General features: G+C 44.3%; 1 protein-coding gene across 1 annotated transcript; it reads left to right on the forward strand.

Annotated features, from left to right (window-relative positions):
* The first annotated feature begins 8,447 nt into the window (after positions 1-8,447).
* LOC141105106 (uncharacterized) lies at positions 8,448-19,579 on the forward strand. Its single transcript, XM_073594970.1, has 7 exons — positions 8,448-8,526; positions 12,753-12,876; positions 12,993-13,060; positions 13,189-13,338; positions 13,448-13,594; positions 13,711-13,852; positions 16,860-19,579. Exons 2-7 carry the CDS (start codon positions 12,792-12,794, stop codon positions 18,098-18,100), a joined length of 1,833 nt encoding a protein of 610 aa, XP_073451071.1. The 5' UTR covers positions 8,448-8,526; positions 12,753-12,791; the 3' UTR covers positions 18,101-19,579.
* Positions 19,580-20,187: the final 608 nt, after the last annotated feature.

Raw genomic sequence — 20,187 nt, forward strand, 5'->3', positions numbered from 1 at the left:
AGAGTGTAGTGGTCAGGAGTATATCATATATAGTCCAGGGTACAGAGTGCAGTGGTCAGGAGTATATCATATACAGCCCAGGGTACAGAGTGCAGTGGTCAGGAGTATATCATATACAGCCCAGGGTACAGAGTGTAGTGGTCAGGAGTATATCATATACAGCCCAGGGTACAGAGTGTAGTGGTCAGGAGTATATCATATACAGCCCAGGGTACAGAGTGCAGTGGTCAGGAGTATATCATATACAGCCCAGGGTACAGAGTGTAGTGGTCAGGAGTATATCATATACAGCCCAGGGTACCGAGTGCAGGGGTCAGGAGTATATCATATATAGTCCAGGGTACAGAGTGTAGTGGTCAGGACTATATCATATATAGTCCAGGGTACAGAGTGCAGTGGTCAGTAGTATATCATATACAGCCCAGGGTATAGAGTGCAGTGGTCAGTATTATATCATATATAGTCCAGGGTACAGAGTGCAGTGGTCAGGAGTATATCATATACAGCCCAGGGTACAGAGTGCAGTGGTCAGTAGTATATCATATATAGTCCAGGGTACAGAGTGTAGTGGTCAGGAGTATATCATATACAGCCCAGGGTACAGAGTGTAGTGGTCAGGAGTATATCATATACAGCCCAGGGTACAGAGTGCAGTGGTCAGTAGTATATCATATATAGTCCAGGGTACAGAGTGCAGTGGTCAGGAGTATATCATATACAGCCCAGGGTACAGAGTGTATTGGTCAGGAGCTTCTCATATACAACTCGGTGTACATATTGCAAGCCCACCCCATCTTGAACCATATCGTCCACATGCCATCAGCATGGCGGAGTGCCTTGCCAGGTTGGACTCCCCCTGGCACAACACTTTGTCTCCATGTTGATGTGGACAAGAACCTCTTTTCCACATCTCTGGCCGGTGGTAATGGGGGTCTGTAAACGGGGGGACTTATTGTTAACAGTAAGTGGTTTCCTAGCTAGCACCCTCCCACATGAATGAGTATGGGGTACATAGTACACATTGGTACCACTAGCTGAATGACAACTCTCTGAGCTACCATCATCTGCATAAAAGAAGGGGTGGTGTAGTGGTGACATCATTGCCCACATATCCCCAGTGACCATGTTTGGCCAGTGATTTCAATGCTATCCCCACCTATTCTGCGGTTATGCTGTGTCATGCATTGACATACCTCCTTAGACCCAGTCTGTCTGGACAGTATGGTCAGCTGCTGACTTGGCTCCATCCACAGGCAGCTTAACTCTTCAATTTGAATTTGAATCCAATGCAATATTACTTCAGACAATTACAGTACAGAGGGTGTTTTTCAAGTCTTTAGGGTAAGAAGACAATGACTTTCCTAAGCCCTGTCTCTATGATAAACTATCACTGACTGAGGGAACATGGAAGAAGAGGAGGGGGGTAGCTAGAACAAAACCAACTAGCTCTAAACAGGAGGGCAGGATAGAGAAAGATACCAATTCACATTGGTAAACAAGTTGTACTGGCCCAACACTGCCACTAGAGTAAGAAAACAATGATTTTCCTAAGCCTGTCTGTGTCAAAAACCAACATTGACGAGTGGTACCACCAATACTCAGAGACCCTGGCACCCAGACTACTGCAATTATACGCTGACTGTTTACAAACAGGAAGCCTCCCCTTCTCCTTCTACGAGACTCATATTGTATTATTGGCTAAGCCAGATAAAGACCCACTGCAGTGTTCATCTTATAGGCCCATATCATTATTAAATATGGACTTCAAAATATTAACCAAACTGTTATCTACTAGACTTATGTTGGTCCTACAACATGAAGTTTCACATGAGCAGACAGGGTTTATGCCCAAAAAGGCCACGGATATTAATTTGCGCAGGGTTTTCACCCACACTCAGTTGGGCCAGGATACTTCTAGCGGTGGGATACTGGTCTTTCTCGATTTGGAGAAGGCCTTTGATTCCATAGACTGGAATTACATGAGGGTGGTACTTGAGGTTTTTGGGTTTGGTCCTCAGTTCCGGAAGTGGATTGACATTTTATATCATTGCCCCACAGCAGCCATAAAGCTAAACAATACGTTATCTGAATTTTTTCCAGTGCGTAGGGACACTCGCCAGGGATGCCCTTTATCGCCAGGTCTTTTCTCCATTATGATTGAACCCTTGGTGGCGGCCTTGCGAGCTTCTGAGGAGGTACAGGGGATAACGGTGGGTAGCTTGACCCAAAAAAAGGCACTATATGCGCACGATATGGTTCTTTTTTTGCGAGACTCCAAGAATTTCCTGTCGGCAGCTTTAGACATTCTTAATTCATTTGCTCGTTTTTCGGGTCTGAAAGTCAACTGGGGAAAATCCAGGATTCTATCACTCAGGACGCCCTCCCCCAGATGTGAGATTCCCGTAAATTGTCCCTTGCAGAAGGTAGAGGTGATCAAATATCTGGGGTTACATATCTCCAACTCTGTATCAGATTTTATTGCTTTGAATGTCGATCAACTTTTGACTAAAGTAAAATCCAGATTGCAGGCAGTGGCAGAATCTACCTCTGACACTCATAGGTAGGGTGAATTTAGTAAAAATGAAATTTCTACCTCCTATTTTTTTATATATTTCAGAATTCTCCTGTATGGATACCGAGATATATATTCAAAAGAATAGATCAACTTATAACGAATTTCCTGTGGCAGGGGCGGCACCCCCGAATTAAACTCCCGGTCCCGGACTTTCACAGATATTTCTTAGCGGGTCAGCTAGTATTCAGCACACAGGTGGTTTACGCTACCTGAGGATGACACGGCCAATACTCTAGAGGCGGCTGTTGTTGGTTCGTATTAGGCACTAACACACCTCCCGCTTTGAGGGCTCCATATAGGCTCACGATATCCATGCGTGCAACCAGTAGGGCATGGGTAGCAGCGACCAAGATGGGTAGCACTTCTGAGATTTCTCCTCACACACCACTTTGGAAGAATCCTAAATGAATAGATTTCTGTGAGTACCCTGATCCGATCATCATCTAGACTAAATTTGGTATTAAGACACTGTGGGGAGATAGTGGGTGGTGGGAAATTTTTGCAATTTGACGTCCTGAAAACTAAGTTTAATCTTCCTAACGCTCACTTGTTTCGTTCTCTTCAGCTCAGGCATGCATACAATGCCCAGTTTGGAGATATTGGTGTTACCCTGAAAATGACTGATTTGGAGTCTCTGCTGAGAGAGGAAACTTTATTTTTTTTATAATTCCTTTATTTTCCAAAAATAAGCGTTACAATTCAGTAAACACTACAAAGAAACATCATACAGCTTATGTGTATATAATAAAACAAGTATTGAGATGAGTCGTTGACATAGTCGAGAGAGGACACTTTAGACAAGGCCCTGTCTACAATTTACAAACAAATGTTCAGTGCGGGAGGAGATATCCTTGCAAAATGTAGGGCGGCGTGGGGTGAGGTGTCCCCCCCAGATGGGCGGGGATGACTGGGACGATATATGGGACATTCATTTTGCTAGATTGGTCTCCGCCAGGGACCAACTCATCCAATTTAAATTCCTACATCGTATTTGTCGTACTCCAGCTAGATTGGCTAAGATGTTCCCTACCCAGTCGCCCAGTTGCTGGTGGTGCAGTTCCCTCACTGCTGATTTCATGCATATCTTTTGGAATTGCTCGAGCATCTAAGCTTTTTGGAAGGGGGTCACAGAATGTATAGCTGAAGTAACCGCCATTAATATACAGCCTACGATAGAGGTGTGTCTTTTGGGTTTGGTAGACAATCTAGCCCCAAAGAGAGTAACTCGTACTTTGCTGACAATCCTGATCTATTACGCTAGGAAAACAATAGTTATCATGGAAAAACCCCAATCCTCCATCTGTATCAGCATGGAAGGGTGTGGTAAATAGAGCTGCACCTTTTTACAAGACTACATATATTAGCAGGGGCATACCACAGAAATTTAACAAAGTGTGGGGCAGTTGGATGAATAGCGAAACTACGGTGGCAGATTAAGTGGCACATAATGAAATGCACCTGATGTGAGATTCAACATGTGTATATAACCATTTGACATATTGAAATGTATTGTTAATTGCTATTAGGGGAAGGGGGCCTTACTACCCTGTTTCCCCGAAAATAAGACTTAGCGTGATTGTCGGTGATGGCTGGAATATAAGCCCTACCCCCCAAATAAGCCCTAGTTAAAGTCCTTGTAGGTCTTATTTTCAGGGTAGGGCTTATTTTCGGGGAAACAGGGTAGGGCTTATTGGGGGGGTAGGGCTTATATTGCAGCCATCACTGACAATCACGCTAGGTCTTATTTTCGGGGAAACAGGGTATCATTGTTCCGATCCGGTCATTGAGTGAAGGTCTGGAAGGAGGAGGAGAGAGTCAAAGCTGAAGGATGTTAAAAAGTTCTTTTTTTTTTTTTTGTGGCCCATTGGATCTTGTGTTTAATTGTAATTGTTATGTTATAAAAGCAATAAACAAAACTTTTCAAAAAAACCAACACTGACTGAGTAGACATGGAAAAAAAGGGGAGGGTCTAGCTAGTAAGAAACTAACTAGCTCTAAACAGGAGGTGAGTGGGTGCACTGGACAAATATGACCATTTAATTTGCCCATTAAAAGAACTAAACTGCTGGGATTTGGGTCGAACTTATGGTCAACCCAGACCCGAAGCTCATCCCCACTGAGAAACGGAAACTGTTCATTTCTCAAAGATCTAGCAAGCTTTGGAGGAACCCTGGCTGAGAAAGGCTGGATTGGCAGTAATATACAGTGGGGAATATAATGATTGGAAGAAGAAATTAAGGATCTATGATTTTTATCATAGGTGTATGTTAAATGATAGAGACAGAATATCAACCAAAAATCCAGAATAAAACAAATTTTATAAATGGAGTTGCAGTTCAGTGAGTAAAATAAGTATTTGATCCCCTACCAACCAATAATAATTCTGGCTCCCACAGACTGACTACAGTAGGTGCTCATGTGGTACACAGATCAGTCCTGTCAATTTAAGAAGATGCTCCTAACGACAACTCATTATGTGTATAAAAGACACCTGTCCACAGAATCTTTTTCTCCCATTCAAACATCACCATCATGGGCAAAACCAAAGAGCTGTCAAAGGACATCAGGGACAAAATTGTAGACCTTCACAAGGCTGGAATGGGCTACAAAACCATCAGCAAGAAACCTGGTGAGAAGGAGACAACTGTTAGAGCAATTATTCGCAAATGGAAACAAATACAAAATAACCATCAATGGCCCTCGGTCTGGAGCTCCATGCAAGGTTTCTCCTCACGGTGGAAGGATGATCATGAGAAAAGTGAGGGATCAGCACAGAAATACACAAGAGGAGCTTGTGAATGATCTCAAGGCAGTTGAAGCCACAGTCACCAAACAAACCATTGGTAACACAATATGGCACAAAGGATTGAAATCATGCAGCGGGGCTGACAGGTCCCCCTCCTCAAGAAGGCACATGTACAGGCCCATCTGAAGTTTGCCAGTGAACATCTAAATGATTCAGAGAAGGATTGGGAGAAAGTGCTATGGTCAGATGAGACCAAAATTGAGCTCTTTGACATTGATTTGCGGTGTTTGGAGGAAGAAAAATGCTGACTATGACCCTAAGAACACCATCCCTACAGTCAAGCACGGAGGTGGAAACACGATGCTTTGGGGCTGTTTCTCTGCTAAAGGTACAGACCAACCTTGCCGCATTGAGGGGCCAATGGACGGGGCCATGTATTGTAAAATCCTAGATGAGAACCTTCTTCCCTCAGCCAGAACACTGAAGATTGGTCGTGGATGGGTCTTCCAGCATGAAAATGACCCAAAACATACCGCCGAGGCAACAAAGGAGTGGCTGAAGAAGCAGCACATTAGGTCATGGAGTAGCCTAGCCAGGCTCCAGACCTTAAAGTGGATGTAAACCCGCCATATACCCAGTGAAGTGAACATCCTCAGATGATACACAGAGATGAAACAAATCTCTCTACAAGTCTTACATGTATATCTGCTGTCTTCAGCCCTATAAAATTTTAGAAAGTATACGTTCTGTTAGATTTTTCACTTCCTGGTTCCCCTGTAGGAGGAGATCATTGTGAAAGACTGTGAGACCCTGTGAGAAAGCTGATTGGAGGAAAGGCACACACCCCCTCCCCATACATGCGGAGCGTGTCTGTGAATTGTTTAGCTGCCGACACACAGCTCAGAGAAGTTATCAAAGGGGATCATGTTTGAGAATACTCCAATTTTTCTTTAATTTACTTTGTATCTTAAATGCCTTGTTCGTGTATTGAGTAGAAAACGGACTTGGTGAATATCGGGTTTAATAGTGGGAGCCGGTTGTTGGGCCCCCTCCAGTGGCTTATCGTATAGAGCTGCATACTTGTTAAAAGTTGTCTCTATAAGGGTGTCATCATACCCTTTTTCCTGGAACTTCTTCCTAAGAAGCTTACTTTGTTCAAGGTATACCTCCTTCATGGTGCATGTATGCCTCAGACGGCAAAACTGTCCATATGGGACATTCTTGATCCATCTGGGGTGATGATTACTTCTAGCATGCAGAAAGGAGTTACCCCCACTTGGTTTTTAAAGAGGATATCCCCATCAGAATCACTCCTAAGTTTGAGGTCCAAGAAAACGAAACGATCTTTGTCACTAACATGGGAGGATTCAATGCCAAAGTTACAGTATTCCAAAAAAGTTGTTAAGGTCCTGGTCTGTCCCATCCCAAATGATAAGAATATCATCGATGTACCTAGCAAAGAGGACCAGGTTTGCCCCAAACGGGTTATTGTTCCATATGAACGATTTTTCCCAAAAACCTATAAAGAGGTTCGCATTACTCGGGGCAAACCTGGCCCCCATAGCGGTGCTCTTGATCTGCAGGTAATGTTCCCCAAGAAAAGAGAAATAGTTATGTGTGAGGGAATACTCAACGCATTCCAACCAAAAATTAGCCTGAAGTGGGTTCAGTCTGCCATCTTCTGACAAATAGTGTTTGATTGGTGTTAACCCGTATGTATGATCAACAGATGTAGATGTAGATAATTTCCTATTATCATTATTTCTCAATCAACTAACTGTACACGCAAGAGATTTTTATCACTATTCATCGGTGGTCATTCCCCTTCATTTGTGAGCCACCCATCAATATGGACGGGGTCATCTGATCCCGGTTGGAGGTGCCTTTTTTGGGTGTATGTTGGTGCACATGTGTATATATATATAGGAGAAGCTGAAGGATGCAACACTGCAGGGCTTTCAGGAAGAAGGTCATCCTTCGAAACGTGTCAGCCGGCAGTGACACCTGTAATCTCCTTTGTTCCGATCGGGAGTCTGTTACCATCTTGAATAATTGCTATCATCTGGAGATTACTTGTATCATGAGTTTTTCATTTATACATTTGTGAGTAGTTTTCTATTTTACTTCTAAATAAAATATTTACCTAAGGATAATGCACAAGGTCGGTGCGCCCTTGTTTTCTTTCTTTTCACTTTGACTGTTAGGATACCCCTATCCTTGAGGGCAGCAAGACCTGAGGCATTGTCCACTACCAGATCTAGTCCATCTGGTACTCACTTGTGCACAGGAGTGTTTTGTTTTTCTGCTATCAGAGAAGTTATCAGGCTGATAACAGAGCTATGGAGGATGAGACAGCTATGGGACTTAGCTCTTTGAAGAGAGGTAAGAAAATACTACAGATAGATGTGCCCAGCTCAAATTTCATGAATTGGGTTTACATCCACTTTAATCCTATAGAAAAATTATGGAGGGAGCTGAAATTTCGAGTTGCCAAGCAACAGCCAAGAAGTCGTAAGGATTTCGAGAAGATCTGTAAAAAAGAGAGGACCAAAATCCCTCCTGAGATGTGTGAAAACCTGGTCACCGACTACAAGAAACGTCTGACCTCCGTGCTTGCCAACAAGGGTTTCTAGACCAAATACCAAGTCATGTTTTGCTTGGGGATCAAATACTTATTTTACTCACTGAGCTCAATTTATAACATTTGTATCATGTGTTTTTTCTGGATTTTTACACCTATGATAAAAATTATAGACCCTTTATTTCTTTGTAAGTGGGCAAACTTACAAAATCTGCAGGGGAACAAATATTTATTTTCCCCTCACTGCATTTCTATCCCCCTTGGTTGAAGTGTTGATGAGAGCCTAAGGCCGTTGTTCACACTGTAAAATGTTTCTCAGGGCTGCTGTTCTTCTGAGCTCCACAAGGTGGTGATCTCACTTTTACCAAACAGGAAGCCTCTATGGAAGATAGGAAGTGATGTCAGGTACAGACAAGAAGTGATGTCAGGTACAGACATGAAGTGATGTCGGGTACAGACAGGAAGTGATGTCAGGTACAGACAGGAAGTGATGTCGGGTACAGACAGGAAGTGATGTCAGGTGCAGACAGGAAGTGATGTCAGGTGCAGACAGGAAGTTCCAGGTGAGAGGTGAGTCAGGAGGAAGTAGAAAGGAGACATTGCTGGAACTTTACAGCAGAGGAGGTAATAAGATCTTATTTTCTATTTACACCCAGTAACCCCCCCGTCATGTCCGTCCTCTTCCTCCATAGTCACTGTGATGTCTTTTATCTCCAGCAGATGATGATACACACATATATAGTGTGGAAACCTAGAATAACCCCTTCAGGGTCAGAACATTTCCCTCACTAAGACCCTTTTCACGCTGTGCCGCCCCGGGCGTCAGCGGTAAAGCGGAGCTTTACCATCGTTTTAGCGGCGCTATTCGGCCTCTAGCGGGGAGGCTTTAACCCCCCCCGCTAGCGGGCAAAAAGGAGTTAAATCCGCCCGCAAAACGCCGCCGGAGCGGCATTTTGCCGGCGGTATCGCAGCGCTGCCCCATTGATTTCAATGTGGAGGAGCGGTGAGTTCACCGCTCCAAAGAAGCTGCTGGCAGGACTTTTTCTGCCGCCCTGCCAGCGCACCGCTCCAGTGTGAAAGCCCTCAGGCTTTCACACTGGAATGAATGTAGCAGCTGTTTTACGCCGGTTTGCAGGCACTATTTTTAACGCTATAGGCCTGCAAAACGCTCCAGTGTGAAAGGGGGTCTTACGGGGCCGGAATATTGTCTTCAGTTTAGACTTAAATTCAAGTAATATGGTCCTGAGAGGCTGTGAGGGGGTAATAAGGCTAAAGACTCCGGGGGGGCCTCTGAGATGATGGTGATTCATTTTCCACCTTTATTTGAAACTGGGATCAGCTTGCTATTTTTGTGTATGTGCTTTTGGTATGTTGCCTTCTCTATCTGTTGCGCGGTGTGCATTACCATGATGTTGTTTTTTTGTTGCTCTGGACTTACCTAAGTTTTATGTGCTGATCTTATCTTTACCTCTGGCCTCTTGCTAGTCTGACTTTAAAGTGAAAGTTCCGCTTTGATTGTTATGCCGCGTACACACGAGCGGACTTTCCGGCAGACTTGGTCCGGCGGACCGGACTCCGTCGGACAATTCGATCGTGTGTGGGCTCCAGCGGACTTTTTTTTCCCCAAAAGTCCGACGGACCTAGAAATAAAACATGTTTCAAATCTTTCCGACGGACTTGAGTCCGGTCGAAAAATCCGCTCGTTTGTATGCTAGAAGGTGCTATCAACGTCCTTATTTTAGTCCGGTCGTACGTCATCACATACGAATCCGTCGGACTTTGGTTGATCGCGTGTAGGCAAGTGTGTTAGCATTAACAGGGATGGAAGTCACCAAGAATGATAGTGGGGATTTCAGAAGAGAGAAAGTAGGGTAGGCAGGCAGAGAAGTCATCCAGAAAGTTGGTGCCGGTCCAGGGGGGTCGGTAGATAACAGATACACATGAGCGGACTTCTCGTCGGACTGACTTCTGAAGGACTTTTCAACGGAGTTCCAACAAATCGGACTTGCCTACACACGATCACACCAAAATCCGATCGGTTCGAACATGATGACGTACAACCGGACTAGAATAAGGAAGTTTATAGCCAGTAGCCAATAGCTGCCCTTGCGTCGTTGTTCGTCCGTCGGACTAGCATACAGACGAACTGATTTTTCGATCGGACTCGAGTCCATCGGAAAGATTTGAAACATGTTCTATTTCTAAAGTCCGTCAGATTTTTCGACAGCAAAGGTCAGATGAAGCCCACACACGATCAAATTGTTCGGTCGAAAAGTCCGATCGTGTGTACGCAGCAAAAGTCCCAGGAAGACTTCAACCAATATAAATCTGCCCTCTTAAAATACTATTCCTGCCTCCACACTGCCAAACAGACCTACTTTATCATGCTCATTAACACCTTCTCATCCAGTCCACGTCAACTCTTCTCTACCTTCAACACTTTACTCTGCCCTCCACTGCCTCCATCCTCTTAACTCACTCACTACCCAGGAGATCGCTAATTACTTCAAAAAAAAGATTGATACATTTCATGAGGAGATCTCCAATGCGCAGAAACCCTCCCCCACTCAACGCCCCATGTCCACAGGTACAATCATCGCTTCCCTCATTCAACCCTGCTAGTATTAACAAGGTTGCTAAACTTTTTTCTAATGCCCACCTAACGAGCTGCCCTCTGGCTCCTGCTCCCATGCAAATGCTCCGCTCACCCTCTGACTCTGTTCTACACTCTCTAACTCACATTTTTAATCTCTCCCTCTCTTCTGGCATCTTCCCCAGCTCTCTACAACTGCTTTCCTTAAACTCACCAACGACCTACTAATGGCTAAAACCAACCAACTATACGTTACTACTTCTCCTGGACCTCTCTGCTACCTTTTGATACAGTGGACCATCCCCTCCTTCTCAATAAACTCCACTCCTTTGGTCTCTGTGACTGTACACTTCACTGGTTCTCATCCTACCTATCCCACCGCTCCTTCAGTGTCACTTATAACTCTACTTCCTCCTCTCCTCTTCCTTTCTCTGTCTGGGTCCCCCAAGGTTCTGTTCTTGGACCTCTCCTTTTCTCAATCTACACATCCTCCCTGGGTCATTTGATTGCCTTCCATGGCTTTCAATATCATCTCTATGCGGAAGACACCCAAATCTACCTCTCTACCCCCCAACTCTCTCCATCTCTCTCCTCACGCATCACCAACTTACTAACAGACATATCAGCCTGGATGTCACATCACTTCCTCAAACTCAACCTATCCAAAACCGAGCTCATGATATTTCCTCCCCCCATGTGCCACTTCCCCTGATTTCTCTGTCAATATCAACAGCTCAACTATCATCCCATCTCCCCATGCCAAGGTATAATCCTGGACTCTGAACTATCCTTTCGGCCCCACATCCATCCGCTGTCCAAAGCTTGCCGCCTCAACCCTTTGCAACATCTCCAAGATACGCCCCTTCCTAACCAATGTCACCACAAAGCTTCTAATCCACTCCCTGGTCATTTCCTGCCTCGACTACTGCAACTCCCTCCTCATTGGCTTACCTCTAAATAGGCTATCCCCACTTCAGTTCATCATGAGCGCTGTTACCAGGCTCATCCACCTTACAACCTGCTCGGCATCTGCTATACCCCTCTGCCAATCCCTTCATTGGCTGCCACTCAGCCAACGAATTAAATTCAGGATACTAACTATAACTTACAAAGCCATCCACATCCTGGCCCCCAGTTACATCTCTAACCTAGTCTCAAAATACCAACTAAATCACTCTCTTCGCTCCTCCCAAGACCCCCTACTCTCTAGCTCCCTTGTCACCTCATCCCATGCTTGCCTCCAGGACTTCTTCCGAGCTTCTCCCATCCTCAGGAATGCTCTACCCCAATCTGTGTGACTATCTCCTACTTTGTCTACTTTCAGACCATCCCTGAAAACTCATCTCTTCAGAGAAGCCTATCTGCCCCCCACCTGACAACTGTACATTTATTTTATCCATCAGCACATCCCCCACAGTTATTACCTCTCGTATATCTCTTGACCCTCCCTCTTTGATTGTATACTGTAAGGAGCAGGGCCCTCTGATTCCTACTGTATTCAAGTGTATTGTATTTGTACTGTCTACCCTCAAGTTGTAAGGCACTACGTAAACTGTTGGCGCTATATAAATCCTGTATAATAATAACAATTCTGAGGGACGCTGAGGGCTTAGTCAGGCTTCAGGGATCTGAGGGAAGAGGAGGCTGTAGTGCTCAGAGAGCCTCTGAGGTAGGGAGGGGGGATTCTTCATCAATGATGGTCCTCCTACCTGCAATTTTCAGACCTCCTTACAAAACTTTTCCCAGGAAATTAAGGCAGCCTTCCCCTTCTTCTCATGTTACTGGTCTAGTAATATGTTCCAGGACACCAAGTGGAATGAAGAAGGGAAGTCCTTCACCCTGGGTACATAATTCTCGTTAAAGGATCTGTTTGCACAGACTCACTTAGCAGGCCCGTGTTGTGTGTCTGATTGAGCCGCCCAATACCTTCCCATGACATAGACTGTGTCAGAGCCTGGTACTGGAATCCAGAACACCAGGAACCCACCGCCACTCTGTACAAGGTCCTGAATACTACAGTATACTTGGCGATTAAGAGAACAAACTCCTCACCCCCTGCTGTCCTACCCCTACCCACACTGGTCTGCCATTGGAGGGATGTGAACAAAATTCTCCCCCCAGCCCTCTACTTCACTAACAGAATCCTCCTCCTATCCAATCCAATGAAAGAGGTGAGTGGTGCCGGGAATTCTGGGACATTATCCAGTAACAGACAAGGGATGTGTCTGGATGGTGACTGTATCATTGTGTGTGTCAGGTTCCTATAAGGTGTCAGGATGTCACTGTCTATTTCTCCATGGAGGAGTGGGAGTATTTAGAAGGACACAAGGATCTCTACAAGGACGTCATGATGGACAATCAGCCGCCCCTCACATCACCGGGTAAGAGGAGACTTTATTGTAAAGGAGAGAGCAGTACGGAGGGTCCACCTAGATCCCCCATCATCTGATAAACACATAGAAACAATGTATTCAGTCAGTGTGTGTGTTTCCTACAGATGGATCCAGTAATGGGAACCCACCAGAGAGATGTCGTCGACCTTTGTATTCCCAGGATTCCACACAGGTAGGTCACACCATCATCAGGTAGGTGGGACTGAGCAACTAGAACAGAATTCTAACCTATGGGAGGACATTCTTGTATGTAATCTCTTGTTCCGTTTTACACATATATTCTATCGTTTTCGGGTTTAGGATGAGGAACTGAAAGCTATCAAAGCTGAGGTTAAAGAGGAAGAAGAAGAGATGTTGATGAGTGGAGCTCAGCAGTCTATGGGAGGGGGAGGTCCTCTGTATTTCCAGGATTCCACACTGGAAGATCACATCATCCCTCACCATTACAAGGTAGGTAGGACTGAGCAACTAGAACAGAATTCTAAGCTATGAGAGGACATTCTTCTATGTAATCTCTTGTTCTGTTTTACACATATATTCTATCATCTTTGGGCTTTAGGATGATGAACTGAAAGACATCAAAGCTGGGATTAAGGAGGAAGAAGAAGAAGAGATAAGTGGAGCTCAGCAGTCTATGGGAGGGGGAGGTCCTCTGTATTCCCGGGATTCCACACAGGAAGATTACATCATCCCTCACCATTGCAAGGTTGGTTGAATGGAACATCTAGGACATGGACTTGTGAGACGGTGTGTGGATCTTTTCTAGACGTGATGTCACAATATAATCTTATGTTTTACGTTTCTATCATTCTCTTGATTCAGAGTGGAGATCCAATCGATATAGAATTTGAGGTTAAAGCAGAAGAAGAAGAGACGTATGTGAGGGATGATCAGAAGTCTATAGAGGAGGATGGAATAACGAGAACATTTATAAAGGAGGACACTCCTCCAGAGATCAGCACAGGTGGGTCATTAATAGTAAATATGTTCACTATATAATTTATATTGCACTTTACGTAGTCCTAACGCCTTCACTGTATACTGTAGCTCTGTGTTGTAATGTACATATTCCTGACCCATCAACTACAAGCTCTGTGTTGTCCATTACATACCCCTGTTGTTGTTCAGTCGTTTAGTCGTATCTGACTCTTCGTGACCTCATGGACCATAGCACGCCAGGCTTTTCTGTACTCCACTGCCTCCCGGAGTTTGCTTAACTTCATGTTTATTGTTTTGATGATGCTATCTATCCATCTTGTTTTCTGTGGTCCTTTTATCCTTTTTACTTCCATGTTTCCCGGCATCCCAGGGTCTTTTCCAATGAGCATTCTATTCGCATTAGGTGACCAAAGTATTTGAGTTTCAGCTTCAGGATCTGTCCTTCCAGTGAATATTCTGGGGTTGATTTCCTTCAAGATTGACTGGTTTGATGTTCTTGCCGTCCAAGGGACTTTCAAGAGTCTTCTCCAACACCATAGTTCAAAAGCATTCATTCTTCAGCGTTTTTGGCCTTCCTTATGGTCCAGCTTTCACAGCCATGGGTTACTACTGGGAATACCATAGCTTTGACTATAGGGCACTTTGCCGGTAGGGTGATGTCTCTGCTTTTTATAATGTTGTCTAGGTTTGCCATTGCTTTCCTTCCAAGAAGCAAGCGTCTCTTAATTTCAGGGCTGCAGTCACCGTCTGATGTGATCTTGGAGCCTAGGAAGATAAAATCTGTCACTGTTTCCATTTCTTCTCCTTCTATTTGCCAAGGAGTGATGGGACCGGTTGTCATGACCTTAGTTTTCGTAGTGTTCAATTTCAGGCTAGCTTTTGCACTGTTCTCTTTCACCTTCATCAGGAGACTCTTTAGTTCTTCTTCATTTTTTTCCATTAGTGTGGTATCATCTCCATATCTCAGGTTGTTGATATTTCTCCCGGGGGTCTTAATTCTGGCTTGTGATTCCTTGATCCTGGCATTTCACATGATGTACTCTGCATAGAAGTTAAAGGGGTTGTAAACCCTCATGGTTTTTAACCTTAATGCATTCTATGCTATTCTATGTTTTTTTTTTTTTATACGAGGGCTTACAACCCCTTTAAATACAGTGCCTTGAAAAAGTATTCATACCCCTTGAAATTATCCACATTTTGTCACATTACAACCAAAACGTAAATGTATTTTATTGGGATTTTATGTGATAGACCAACACAAAGTGGCACATAATTGTGAAGTGGAAGGAAAATTATAAATGGTTTTCCAAATTCTTTACAAATAAATATGTGAAAAGTGTGTGGGGTACATTTGTATGGCGCCCCCCGGAGTCAATACTTTGTAGAACCCCCTTTCACTGCAATTACAGCTGCAAGTCTTTTTGGGGATGTCTCTACCAGCTTTGCACATCTAGAGAGGGACATTTTTGCCCATTCTTCTTTGCAAAATATCTCAAGTTTTGTCTGATTGGATGGAGAGCGTCTGTGAACAGCAATTTTCAAGTCTTGTCACAGATTCTCAATTGGATTTAGGTCTGGACTTTGACTGGGCCATTCTAACACATGAATATGCTTTGATGTAAACCATTCCATTGTAGCTCTGGCTGTATGTTTCGGGTTGTTGTCCTGCTGGAAGGTGAACCTCCGCTCCAGTCTCAGGTCTTCTGTAGACTCTAACAGGTTTTCTTCTAAGATTGTCCTGTATTTGGCTCCATCCATCTTCCCATCAACTCTGACCAGCTCCCCTGTCCCTGCTGAAGAAAAGCATCCCCACCACATGAAGCTGCCACCACCATGTTTCACAGTGGGGATGGTGTGTTCAGGGTGATGTGCAGTGTTCATTTTCTGCCACATATAGCATTTTGCTTTTAGGCCAAAAAGTTCAATTTTGGTCTCATCTGACCAGAGCACCTTCTTTCACATGTTTGCTGTGTCCCCCACATGGCTTCTCGCCAACCCAAAACAGGACTTCTTATGGTTTTCTTTCACCAATGTCTTTCTTCTTGTCACTCTTCCATAAAGGTCAGATTTGTGGAGAGCACGACTAATAGTTGTCCTGTGGACAGATTCTCCCACCTGAGCTGTGGATCTCTGCAGCTCCTCCAGAGTTACCATGGACCTCTTGGCTGCTTCTCTGATGAATGCTCTCCTTGCCCGGCCGGTCAGTTTAGGTGGACGGCCATGTCTTGGTAGGTTTGCAGTTGTGCCATACTCTTTCCATTTTCGGATAATGGATTGAACAGAGCTCCGTGAGATGTTCAAACCTTGGGATATTTTTTTTAAAACCTAACCCTGCTTTAAACTTCTCCACAACTTTATCCCTGACCTGTCTGGTGTGTCCCTTGGCCTTCATGATGCTGTTTGTTCACTAAGGTTCTCTAACAAACCTCTGAGGACTTCACAGAACAGCTGCATTTATACTGAGAATAAATTACACACAGGTGGACTCTATTTACTAATTAGGAGACTTCTGAAGGCAATTGGTTCCACTAGATTTTAGTTAGGGGTATCAGAGTAAAGGGGACTTAATACAAATGCCCCCCCATACTTTTCACATATTTATTTGTAAAACATTTTGAAAACTATTTATCATTTTCCTTCCACTTCACAATTATGTGCCACTTTGTGTTGGTCTATCACATAAAATACCAATAAAATACATTTACGTTTTTGACTATAACATGACAAAATGTGGAAAATTTCACGGGGTATGAATATTTTTTCAAGGTACTGTAGACCTAACGTCTTCACTTTATACTCTATGTTGTAAAGTACATAATCCTGACCCATCAACTAAAAAAAGTGTTTTGTACATTACATACTCCTGACCCCTGCACTATATACTCTATGTTGTCAGAGGACCCATTTACTAGTTACCTTGAGGGGGGAATTGTGAGATCCTCAGAGACAAAGCTGCCTGATGTGGGTGGAGTCCTGGTTTAGGGGAACCAATCTGCACATGTCTAGTAATAATCTTTGTATTTCTATTTTAGTAGATGGACGGGAGATGAGGAAAACCTCAGAGGATTGTCTCACTTTGTCTCCAGACTGTAAAGTAGAAGATGAGGACATCACACAGTATAGTCCAGGAGAAAACCCGACTACCTCAAATGTCCATCCGGCACCACACAGTGTAGATGGACCATCGTATTCCTCTTATCCTGAGGAACCTCAGACTGTGCGGGACGGTGCCGGACCATCGTATTCCTCTTATCCTGAGGAACCTCAGACTGTGCGGGACGGTGCCGGACCATCGTATTCCTCTTATCCTGAGGAACCTCAAACTGTGCGGGACGGTGTCGGACCATCATATTCCTCTTATCCTGAGGAACCTCAGACTGTGCAGGACGGTGCCGGACCATCGTATTCCTCTTATCCTGAGGAACCTCAGACTGTGCGGGACGGTGCCAGACCATCATATTCCTCTTATCCTGAGGAACCTCAGACTGTGAGGGACGGTGCCGGACCATCGTATTCCTCTTATCCTGAGGAACCTCAGACTGTGCGGGACGGTGCCGGACCATCATATTCCTCTTATCCTGAGGAACCTCAGACTGTGAGGGACGGTGCCGGACCATCGTATTCCTCTTATCCTGAGGAACCTCAGACTGTGCGGGACGGTGCCGGACCATCATATTCCTCTTATCCTGAGGAACCTCAGACTGTGAGGGACGGTGCCGGACCATCGTATTCTCACACAGGGGGGAAGCCATATTCCTGTTCTGAGTGCGAGAAATGTTTTTCAAAGACATCCAGTCTTTACAGACATCAGAGATTGCACACAGGGGAAAATCTGCATTCCTGTTCTGAGTGCGGGAAATACTTTGTACAAAAATCAATGCTTGTCGCACATCTGAGGTCTCACACGGGGGAGAAGCCGTTCTCCTGTGCTGAGTGCGGGAAATGTTTTTCAAACGCATCCAGTCTTTATAGACATCAGAGATCACACACAGGTAAGAGGCCGCATTCCTGTCTTGAGTGCGGGAAATGTTTTTTAGAGAAGTCCGCTCTCAGTTATCATCAGAGACTGCACACAGGTGAGAAGCCTTTTTCCTGTTCTGAGTGCGAGAGAAGCTTTTTAAGAAGATCAGAACTTGTCACACATCAGAGGTCTCACACGGGGGAGAAGCCATATTTCTGTCCTGAGTGCGGGAAATTTTTTTCAGACAAGTCCTCTTTTAACAGACATCAGAGAACTCACAAGGGGGAGAAGCCATATTCCTGTCCTGAATGAGGTAATTGCTCCTCACTGAAGTCCTGTCTTCCTGTACATCAGGGGTCCCACACAACCCTCGAGGTGTATTAGTGCCTTGAGTGTGGGAAATGTCTTGTATATATATATATGTTGCTGGACATGTGGGGAAGAAGCACACCCTGATATACACCTCAGATATACTCCATGGCTGATCTTCATCATGGAAGAAACAGTTCATAAGGAGATCAGAGACCACCAAACACATGGATGAAGTGTTGTACCGTGTCGGCCATTGATAGCAGGAGAAAAATAAAAATGGAGTCCTTACCTCTCATTGGCTGAGTACATTTTGGGGTGGAAACCTTGGCAGACAATTAGAGGTTTATTTTTAAACTATTTATATGAGTGAGTGTGACACGCATTCTTCCAGCCATTAAAAAACATCGCCCGTATTTTATTTCATACAGTGATCTTCTATGATAATCAGCTCCATCTAGTGGTATCAATGCGGTATTGCGGTACTAATTCCACCTTATGGCCAGTAGATGGAGCTGTTGGTCATAGGAAATAATCGTCTTAATTTAAATATGGCCAGAATTTGTTATGGTTGGGCAAATGCCTGTCACAATTTTCTGTAAATAGACCCTTTAGTCCCCTTTCTCATGAATGGTTTCATACTAGTATCCAAGATCATACTCGTGCACTTATGAGTGTTGTACACATTGGGTGAATTGCTATGCAAATTGCTTATGAATAGATCCCTAAAATATCAGGAGACATTTATTTGCAGACGGGATGTATGTAGCAGCTAAATGAATAGACCTCCTAGCAGTGTTATTACCAGGTTGCCACTAGGGGGAGCTCTAATGTTTAGAGTGTGACCACAAGAGAGTGATCCCATCTAACTCACATAAACCCTTTCACTGCCAGAGCTGTTTTTGCTTTTTTTTTTTTTGGCACACATGTTAAAATGCACATTTTGGGCCTGAAGATTTGTTAAACCCCCCAAATAGATATTTTCATGAAACAGAGACCCTGGAGAATAAAATGGCAGTAATTGTAAAGGTGTTCCTCGTACACAAATGTCACCTTCATATCCGGGTTTATTTTCTGCTTTCCCCATTTTCTATGCTGTGATCTTTTCTACAATACTTTGTTATAATAATGTAACACGTTGTGTATTGTATTGTACACAAATTAATAACGACTCCGCCTCCACATTCCAGACAAGTCATTTTCCTGACCAATCAGATTTCTACCTTTACTGTTTCCTGATTTTTTTTGTCTGCAATCTTGTTAAAGTGGGGTTCCACCCAAAAAAAACAAAAATACATGAAAAATCCTAAAAAAACCCAAAAAAAACATTTGGATATATATTTTTTTTAAACTTACCTCTAAATGCCTGTTGCTAGGGGGTCCCTCGTAGTCTGCCTCTTCCAGTGCCTGGGCTGGTGACATCACTTCCCCCTCGGCACAGGAAAGGCTCCGCTCTGCTCCCTCCCTCCTGTCAATCATCTGGGACCCATTACAGGTCCCAGGTGACTGAGCGGCCAATCACGGCGCGCGGCGCCGCTCGCGCATGTGCAGTGGGTGCCAGGCTGTGAAGCCACAGCCCGGCGCCCACAGTTGCAATGCCGGCGCCGCTGAACGGAGGGGGAGACGAGCGGGGCTTCGATCCCCCGCATCGCTGGGCCCTGGGACAGGTAAGTGTCCAATTAAAAATCAGCAGCTGCAGTATTTGTAGCTGCTGACTTTTAATTTATTTTTTTTTACTGGACCCCCTGGGTGGAACTCCTCTTTAAAAGTAAAAATATAATTAAAAAAAATTTACTGAACAGAATCAATTGTGTATGTCGGTGAAATGACGACAATCTTCAATATCCAAACATTGTTCATGGGTGACGCTTTAAAAGACTTTACAGGTCATCAGATTAGAGTTACCCAAAAATAATGGTACAGAGTGTACTGGTCAGGAGTATATCATATACAGCTCAGGATACAGAGTGTAGTGGTCAGGAGTATATCATATACAGCCCAGGGTACAGAGTGTAGTGGTCAGGAGTATATCATATACAGCCCAGGGTACAGAGTGTTGTGGTCAGGAGTATATCATATACAGCCCAGGG

The sequence above is a fragment of the Aquarana catesbeiana genome, linkage group LG08 (assembly GCF_042186555.1).
Source record: "Aquarana catesbeiana isolate 2022-GZ linkage group LG08, ASM4218655v1, whole genome shotgun sequence".
In the NCBI taxonomy this organism is placed as follows: domain Eukaryota; kingdom Metazoa; phylum Chordata; class Amphibia; order Anura; family Ranidae; genus Aquarana; species Aquarana catesbeiana.